At 53.0% G+C, this 9,115-nt stretch overlaps 1 protein-coding gene across 1 annotated transcript in view; it reads left to right on the top strand.

Moving 5' to 3' along the window:
* The window catches only part of JADE2 (jade family PHD finger 2), a gene marked incomplete at its 5' end in the record, with an annotated part of 37,553 nt that overhangs the window by 9,818 nt on the left and 18,620 nt on the right, over positions 1-9,115 (top strand). Inside the window, 3 exons of the mRNA XM_009699222.1 lie at positions 1,804-2,015; positions 5,970-6,137; positions 6,654-6,770. Of these exons, the coding sequence (XP_009697524.1) occupies positions 1,804-2,015; positions 5,970-6,137; positions 6,654-6,770 (497 nt within the window). The remainder of the gene's footprint in view (positions 1-1,803; positions 2,016-5,969; positions 6,138-6,653; positions 6,771-9,115) is intronic.

Consider the following 9,115-nt stretch of genomic DNA (forward strand, 5'->3'; position numbering starts at 1 on the left):
GGTGCGGGCCGGCCTGTGCCCCGATGCCGACGCAGGATGCTGCCCGTGGCAGAGCTCCAGCAGCCCCCGGGCAGCCTGTGCCAGCCTGGGGCTCTGCAGAGATCCCGCGCCCATCGCCGGGGCTGCTGGGCAATAAAACACGTATCGGCAGGTCCCTCGGCGTGTTGCGGCAAAGCAGCCCACGCTTGAAAGGGCTGTGATAGGGAACAGTGTTGTCTGTCTTAGATGGTATCTCAGACTCGACATAGACATGTAAAATGCCAGGCTAGATGTTTGCAGAGACTTGTCAAGCCAAGGGAAACCCGTGCCAACGCGCAACACTGGGGAAGAGCTTAAAAAGGCAGACAATGGTGTGTTTGCTTGCCGAGCTCGCCTACGGGTTGCTTTCCCCCTTGACAGAGTGTTTTTCAGCCGGTCTGTGGTTGTGGGGGAAAGGTGCAGCCCCTGCCAGCCCCATCCAGCTGGAGGTGCTGGGAGCATGGCCCAGGACCCCTGCGGTCCCATCCCTCCCTGGTTCTGGGGGCATCTCGAGGCCTCAGAGCTCGGACAGGGACAGGGACATCACACTGTGGCTCAAGAGATGCTCAGGATGGCAAAGTTCTCACTGAACATTTAATTAATAGCTGCTTCATATTAGTGCATCTTCAAGCCTTTTTTTCACCTTCTCTGCTCATAAATGAGATATTTTCTCCCATTGCTTTGCAACGAGAGAGGTGGACAGCAGTGTGGGTCAGGCTTCTCCGCTGCCTGGCGCGTTCTGGAGCATCCTGACCGTCGTCACGGATAATGTACGCAAATGAAATGCAAAGTTTAAATGTTTTGTATTGCATCCTGCTGGTATCTCCATCCCCATCTCTCTGCCTTCTCCGCTGATGAAATACTGCTCACGGGGAGACAGGGAGTGGTGTGGGCTTAACTCTGCCTCTTACCCCTTGAGGAGAACCTCGCTCCGGCTGCTGACAGAATTTTTTTCCTTCTTTTTTTCCTTACCTGGAGTGACCTCATGTTGTTTTGTGGCACCAGGATCTTTGTGTGTGGGTGAAAGGCAGCGCCTTTGGGAGCACGGCTCAGCGTGGCACCGTTGCGGTGCTGCCGAGCTCCTGGCAGCGGCATCCCCCCTGTGACGGTGGCCGGGTATCCTGCTGCTGGAGGTTGCTGCTTTGAAAAAGCCCCTCCTGGTGATTGGCCTCACATTTCTGGTTGTCACTCTGGAGAGAGCTCTGGTAAAGCACCTCTGCCGCTTCTTACCACTAAAGGTCCTGGTTAGAGGGGGAATAAAACATGACACAGCGAGTATGAGCCCACCCCTGCCCGGGTCTGACCTTCTGGTTCCATTAAACCAAACTGGGAAAAAAAGCCTTATTTGTCCTCAGTTTCAGCCTTTGGCTTCAGTTTTACAGTTCCATTTAATTGGCCTTAAAAGGGTCAATTTTCAGTCTTAACAATTAAAGCATTGACTTTGTGTTGCCAGAGCTTGTGTGAGCCCTCGCTGCAGAAAGCATCTTTGCAAAACTTGTCTCCTTGAACATTTAAACTGTCAGCCCTCATTATCCGCATTGCTTCAGCTGAATGGGTTTCCTTCCTCTCAGCCAGCAGCAATATTTTGTTACTGTCTATGAAATAGAAACTGCATCCCGAGTTAGAAGCAGCCGTTTTCTGAATCGCCGCTCTTACCGTCGCCGTGGATTTACCTCTTTGAGTTGCAATCTAAAATGCTCAACCCTTGGCAAAATGCTCCCCGAAGGCGGGTGGGCTCCCGCGTCGGAGCTATATCGGTGTCCTCCTCTGCCTTCTGCCTTCCAGAAAAACCCGAGCTGGACGAGATCACCCTGGAACGAGTGCTGGAGGAGCTGGAGACCATGTGCTACGAGAACATGAACATCGCCATCGAAACGGAGGAGGGTTTGGGCATCGAGTACGACGAGGACGTGGTGTGCGACGTCTGCCGCTCGCCGGAGGGGGAGGACGGCAACGAGATGGTGTTCTGCGACAAGTGCAACGTCTGCGTGCACCAGGTGAGCCCCCGTCGTGGGGTGGGGGGGGAGCGGCAGGTTTTGGCTTTTTGCACGGCACGGTCCCGGACCCTCCTCTGGGTTCCCTCCGTCCCCCTTGCCCTGAGCTGCCGTAGACCCCTGTTAAGCTTTTCTGATGGATTCCCAGCACATCTCCAGTGGAGCGAGGGTAGCAAGTGGGGTCTTGGCTAGCTGGCAGACAGCAAACTTGCTTTTCTTACTTTCTTAGCCCCAGCCCTTCCGAAGTGCCCACAGAAATACACAAACCAACCGCTGGCGAGCTTGCTTTGCCCCCTCCTCCTTATCCTCTGGTCTCTCTGATATTTTATTTTATGCCTCCTGTTCCATTAATGTGCTTATTCTTCTTTCTTTACCCCATCTTTCTTTATTAAACTGCAGCGGGATCTTTAGCACCCAGGGGTGACCAGCACCGAGTGCGGGACTGGCTGGGGGGCTGGGAGGGATGTGGGTCTGCAGCCCTGCACTCATCCTGCACTCGACGGAGGGATGGGCTGGCATGGACCTCCAGCCTCCTCCTCCTCCTCCTCGGCATTACACGGGGGTGGTAGGACCTTCCAGCTCTGCTAGCGCTGTCTCACATTGCAGGGTTTCTGTCCCGGCTGCATGAGTGTAGGATTTCACTTTATTTTGCTGCCGGGAGGAAAATAATTTTATTTTTAGAATTGAATGCAAATGCTTCAGGCCCTCACTGGAAGGTCTGTGGGCTCCTGCGCTTGGTGCTCAAGGTGGGAAACCTTGACAAAGTAAAGGCAGCCTGGCGAGGGTCTCCCGGGGTCCTGCGTGGGTCTGGGGAGGTTTTGCTGGTTGTGCTTCGAGGGGAAGCGTCGTGCGGTGCTGGGACGGCGGCAGCAGCTCCTGGGCTTCACCCTCAGTGTGAAGGGGGTTTTATTTTTCTCTGCAGAGAGCCATTTGCTCATCTTTCGGGCAGGTTTTCCATCAGCGCTTCCTGGAGGTGGGAGAGCGTTGGAGATCTCTATAGTTGCGGGAGGTGGGTGTTTTGAATGGTTTCCATCAGTGAATCACATTCCACAAAATACCAGGAGAGTTCAGGGTTGGGGTTGGGTTTTTTTGGGTTGGGTTTTGTTTGGTTTTTTTTTCACCTGGCCCAAGGGGCAATGTCAGGCTGGGAGCTGAGACGTGCCGGCGGGCAGGGGCTTGGGGGAAGATGGTCGGTGTGTGCAGGGCTGTCGTGGGGACATTCGGACCCCGGCTGTGCCCACCACGGGCCGTGGCACCCCGTGGGCTCTGCTTTCGGCAGCGGTCCCAGTGCTGGGAGCAGAACAGCACTGCAGAAGGGGATGCACCGGGCTGGATTTCAAGGCTGTTGAAAGAAAAAGGAGATTTTCTGTTGTTTGCAGGGAGCAGAGTCCAGCCCCGAGCCCGATGCCAGTCCGTGAGCTGCCTGTGATTTAATCTCTGCCCCGATTTGCACCCTAAGCCACAAAGCCCAGAGCCACGGCACGGAGTGTTAGGTAGCATCGTGTTTCTTACCTGACTTGCCCCGTGCCGTTGCCAGCCCCATGTCCAAAACCTGCTGGGGACAACGCTTTCCTGCGGGCATCGGGTGCCGATGCCACGGGCTTCGCATATTCGGGCAGTGTCAGAGGGGAGTTGGGGTCCGGCGGGACACGGCCGGAGCCATCCCTCATCCTCCTGCATCCCAGCGGGAAGGGGCAGAGGCAGGATTGTGCTGAGACACGTGGTGGTGGGTTATGGTGCCGGAAGGTATCATTGTAATCATCTCATCTGCATAACACAAGCCGTGGGGCTTGCTATTAATTGATGCCTATGAAGCGTAGCTTTTAGAAAACACATGCAATCTTAATTTTAAAATTTTCACCGAGGAGGAATCTTCCCCCCACCCCGCTGCTAAATCGTTGTGGTTCATCACTCTCGCGGTGGCAGCATCACATTTCTGTTTAACACGGGAACAATCCATCTCTGGCTTCCAGCCACCACGCCGTGGTCCTGTCGTTACCGAACTCCCAGTCCCTGGCGTGGGGACCCGGCCGAGCCCTCCCTCTGTTACGTGGACCACACCAAGCTTTTCTGTGGCTCAGCATCCTCCCCAGGTTTTTTTGGCATCCCCTTCTGGGCGATGTTACACCCGTGACAGGTGCAGCGATAAAAATAGCTGCTGTGCTCCTACTCAGCTTTGCTCTGGCTCCGTCTTCCCGGAGCACCGTCTGGCTGGACTGGGAGAGCGTGTTTAGGTGACAACCACCTCGTCTTTAGAGCTGCTCCTTGTCCAGGAGAGAGGCCCTGTAGTGGTTGCTCCTAGGAGCAGAATTGCACCTTCAGCTCCTCTAAAATCTTTAGGAATAAATAACCAAGAGCCCAGACTCGGCTAGAGGTGCACACCTGGTCATAATTCCTGTTTTCCCCAGGATTTTGGGATCAGCCTGCCAATTTATTCTCCTGGTCGTACATACCAGGCTGATTTTTGTCTGATACTAAATCACATGTTCTGTAAAACTCTGTTACAGAAATGATTTATCTGTCAGATTTGGAGGGGCTGCGAAACACACAGTTAAGTCTCTCTGAACCGTGTAGACTCGCAGCAATAATATTTCCTCCCTTAATTCCTTATGATCCCAATAATCTGTTCACGAAGTGGCTTTTTCCCCTTGGAAATCACTGTCAGAGTCAAGCTGTGCTTTGGGGCAACCTAAAGTCATATTCTAAAGTCTATTCTTGGCCGGCAAAGACTGAGGATACACTTTTCCCACGCTCGCGCATCTCCGCCTGCCCCCTCTGCCCCCCTCCCCACCTGGCACTCGCGGTGACGGTGACCTGCAGCGGCGGGATGAAAAGCTGTGCTTTTTTGGGCTAAACTTCAAGAAGCGGAGGTGACAAATGCCTGGGCTCAATTTACAGCCGGCGGCACTGGGGGTCCTTGTCGGCACTGCCCGCTTGCCTTCTGGAGGGACGGCAGAGCAGCCAGATCTAGAATTAATTACATCGCCTCGCTTAAAATAGCGACGCAGCCCGGCGTTAGTGCCCACGGCAGTTCTCTGCCGCTCTCCGAAAGCCCTGTAAGTGCGAGTTAGCGGGACCTGCCGGTTAAAAACTGTCTGGTTTTAGTAGCTGTTTAATACAGTCCTAAGTTGCAGCTGAAGTGGAAAGTATTTTATCATCATCATTATGTGATACGGCTTATTATTTGGCTCTTTCCCAAGAACGGAAGAGAAATATTTATGAAAGGCTTTGGCGTGTCTGCCTCCTGTGCTGTCGCAGCAGGTCGGGGAGCTCCGCGGGCGACCCGAGTCCTTTAGTTCTCACTCTCTTGGCCGTGGACTTGTCCTTGCCTCCTTTAGATTTATCGTCCTTTGGATTTATCATTCTTTATGCTTCCTCCCTTCTGATTTATACCCATGGCTATCCGTTTCCCCTTTTTACTTTTCTGTAGTTATTTTCACTTCCCCCTCAGGCTGTGCTGGGTGTGTAACCAAGGTGGACATCTTTCTCAGTCCTTTTCAGCCCTCCCCTACCTCCCAGGTTTTGTCACTCAACATTTCTTACTTCTCCGAGTCGTCGTGGGTCCGGGAGCTGTTGCGGAGCGGGCAGGAGAGGAGCGGGCAGCTGTCCGCACCGCAGAGCTGCCGGCGGTGGGGGCTCTGATGGAGCAGCCTGGTTGCCCACCCCCAGATGCTTAGCATGATACACGGCATGTTTTATACTTAGCTTTTAATTAAAACCTAGGACATCGATCTGGCCTGAGTATCCGTGTAAAAATAGGGAAAGTAGCAAGGAAGGAAGAATTTACCCTTGCTGCCTGTGACCGCGGAGCTGCTTTACGTCTGCTGTTGATTGGGATGCCGAGGTGTGGAGGTGATAAGCCAGTGGGAATGAAAAAGGTGGGAGTGAAGGAGGAGGTCTGGAAGGATGCTCTTCCTGAGGTGCTGGGTCTGACCCTCCTCCCTCGTGTCTGTGCAGGCGTGCTACGGCATCCTGAAGGTCCCCATCGGGAGCTGGCTGTGCCGGACCTGCGCCCTCGGCGTGCAGCCAAAGTGTCTGCTGTGCCCGAAGAGAGGGGGAGCGCTGAAGCCCACCCGGAGCGGGACGAAATGGGTCCACGTTAGCTGTGCCTTATGGATACCTGAAGTAAGATGTTTTCCAGCCTCCTCTTGATGCGTGGGTGGGCACGGACCTGGTTTGAAGTCTCAGCTCAGGATGTTCATTAATGGTCTGAATAGCAGTTCAAGTTGGGCTCGTCAAGGCGTGCCGAGGTCAGAGCGGCGATGCCGGTCGGTCGTCGGGCTGTGTGTTTAATTAGCAGCCAAGGGGCACCCTGTTAAGGGAGGAGACAGAGGTGGGGTACAAGGGCAGAGGGGTGGGGGGCATTCACAAGACCTCTGGGCAGGATAAAGCTGATTTCATGTGCCTATCTGAGATACACAGCAACATCCAGATGAGGAACTAGTTCAGAGGAAACAGTGACATAAATTTTTCCTTCTGTTTCATCCGGATTTATTTCTGAGTTTGGGAGTTTTTTCCAAATTACAAGTGATCCTGAAAAATAACAAATAAAAAATCCATCCCTCATTCAGACTGCCACAGACAGTAGGAGATTTGGGGTGGTAGCCAATATTTACAACTTCTCTTCTATTTTGTGGCCAGGTTAGCATTGGATGTCCTGAAAAAATGGAACCCATTACGAAGATCTCACATATCCCAGCAAGCAGATGGGCTTTGTCCTGCAGCCTCTGCAAGGAGTGCACTGGGACTTGTATTCAGGTATGTAACTCGGCACCGAAGAAACTCAGAGCTCCGGGGTTGTGCCTGTAGTCGCCACTGGAGATTCTCGAGATGTTGGTGGATGCGATCTGGTGGAGGCTTATTCCTGCTCTGAGTAAACCTCACGACAGGGAGCACAAACGCCCATCAGACACCATCAGATGTTGTTTGCAATCATTCAGTGTATCGAGTGCTAGGAATCTAGATTAACTTTCTTTGCATAACACAGTGATGTTGCTGTAGTGACATTAATTAGTGGGACTGAAATGACCTTGGTTTGAAATCAGGAACCTCCAGCAGAAAGACTTGGCTTAGCTGCCAGGAAAGTGAGATGCTCCTGAGATACACAGTCCCGAGTATTTCACAAACCAGTGGGGGTTGGCTGGGAAGCCTTTCTGTTGGGGGGATATCGGGGAACCCCAGGATTATTTACCACGTATTAGATTCCCACATTTTCTCCTGTTTTGCCACGCCTAAGCAAACCACTGCAGACGTCCGATTGCCTGCTCTCCCTGCAGCGGCAGTGTGCTGAAGTTGGGGCAAGACGTTCTCATTTCAGACCGAAAGCAGGATGCTCTGGGCTTTCCTATTACGCAAGTGGGACAGAGCTTCCCGGGCCATGATCTCTCTTTCGAGGGACCAAAGAGCAGAAAATCCCATCCAAAGCGCAGGGTGCTCAGTCTGAGAGCATCTGAGGAGCTTTGCTGCTTGTCTACATCCAGTGATTGCCCCCGCTTCCCCCTGCCCTGCCGCTGTGACGGCCCGGCGGTCCCTGGGGACGGGCTGGGGGATCTCCTGCTCCACCGTGCCGGTGCCTGTTGCTTTCCTTGGCAGACCAGGCGTGGAAGCAGTCTTGGCGTGCAGGGTGGGATGGAATAGCTTTGAAGAATTGGGAGAAAGTTTTGGATGTGTACCAATCCTGACTGATCATCTCCTGTACAGCAATGTCACAGCAGTGATGATGGGGGACCAGGACAGCTGGCTGGTGACAGAGGGGCGATAGGAGTAGGAGGTCTGCAGGCTCCGCTCCGTTTGTGCCACCACCTTGGGCTTCATGCTTTAAAGGGAACTATTTAAAAGCAATCGCCTTAGCTTGAAATGGAATCTCACAATACTTCTTTAAATCTCTAGCCTTGACTCACTTCTTTTTTGATGGCTCTGGGTGGATCTGCTTATTCACCCTGCCAGATGGAGATACTGTGTCATAACGGCAACTGCTTTCAAAGAACGGAAGGGCAGGGAAGGAGGCAAACAGGCTTGGCAGCATCAGAAAGAATTCAGCTTCTCTGAGGCTTCATCCTCTTAGCACCGGCATGGCACAGGAGCTGTGAGATCCCTGGGACTGAATGGATTTGCGTTAAAGGTCACCTGAGATGGAACAGGAGCTTTATTGTCTCATGTGCCGGCAGCTCACGGTTTATAAGTCTTCATGAGATTGTCGCTGGAGCATTTGCTGAGGCCACCCTGGCATGTTCGGGATGGTTTTGCTTCAAGGAAAACGGGGAGAAAGGAAAAAAAAGCAGGCAGTGCCTTTATTTAAGGATTTATGGGGTAAATCAACAAGTTCACCCATAGATAAATAAACACGCTCTGTACTCATCAGCGATACAGAGCTCTGTTTTGAAAGCTTATGTTTATGGAGCATATTTTTGATTAGTGCCTGTTTATACAGGTGTAATCTAACTACCTTTGTCAGCGTTTTGGGTTTATGACCCGGCTCTGAAAGGAGGAGATTGTTTTCTGTTAAAGCACTGAGCTTTTATTCTTGGCAGCGGGAATCAGGTGCTCCAGGTGGGGCAGGTCTGGGAAAAGAAGGGTGTTGCTTCCAGGAGGGGTTTTTCTAAGTGACTGGTTGGAACTGGGCTTTGCCAAAATGGGAGGCGAAATCTGGAAGGCAAACTGGAGGAGTGGAAGGCTGTCATCCCGGAGGGGCAGGGGCATCCTCGCAGGCAGCACCGCAGCTTCAGAAAACACCCACCCCGACCACGTTTGCGGAGACAGAATGAGAGATATTTTCGCCTAGGCACCTCGGGAAGTCGAGGTATTTTTCTCCATCCCAATTTGACCAGCAAAAGGGAAACAAACCCAGGGAAGCCTGAGGAAGGGCCCCCCACTGCTCTCCATGCCTCTGACCTTGCTGCTTGCACGTAATTACTTCCCTCGCTTTCTGGTACAGAGCTGTGGACCCAGCGTGGGTCGGCGTGGCCGTAGTCGAGCCAGAGCTCCCGGACGCTGGGCAGGGATGCAGCCCTGGAGACACCCTTTCCTCAGCTCCCCTTAAGGGGAAATCACAACTTCGTGGTGGTTTGTGTGGTCAGACATCAGGACGTGCCAAAGAGACCTCA

This window comes from Cariama cristata, unplaced genomic scaffold, assembly GCF_000690535.1.
Source record: "Cariama cristata isolate BGI_N322 unplaced genomic scaffold, ASM69053v1 scaffold19224, whole genome shotgun sequence".
In the NCBI taxonomy this organism is placed as follows: Eukaryota; Metazoa; Chordata; class Aves; order Cariamiformes; family Cariamidae; genus Cariama; species Cariama cristata.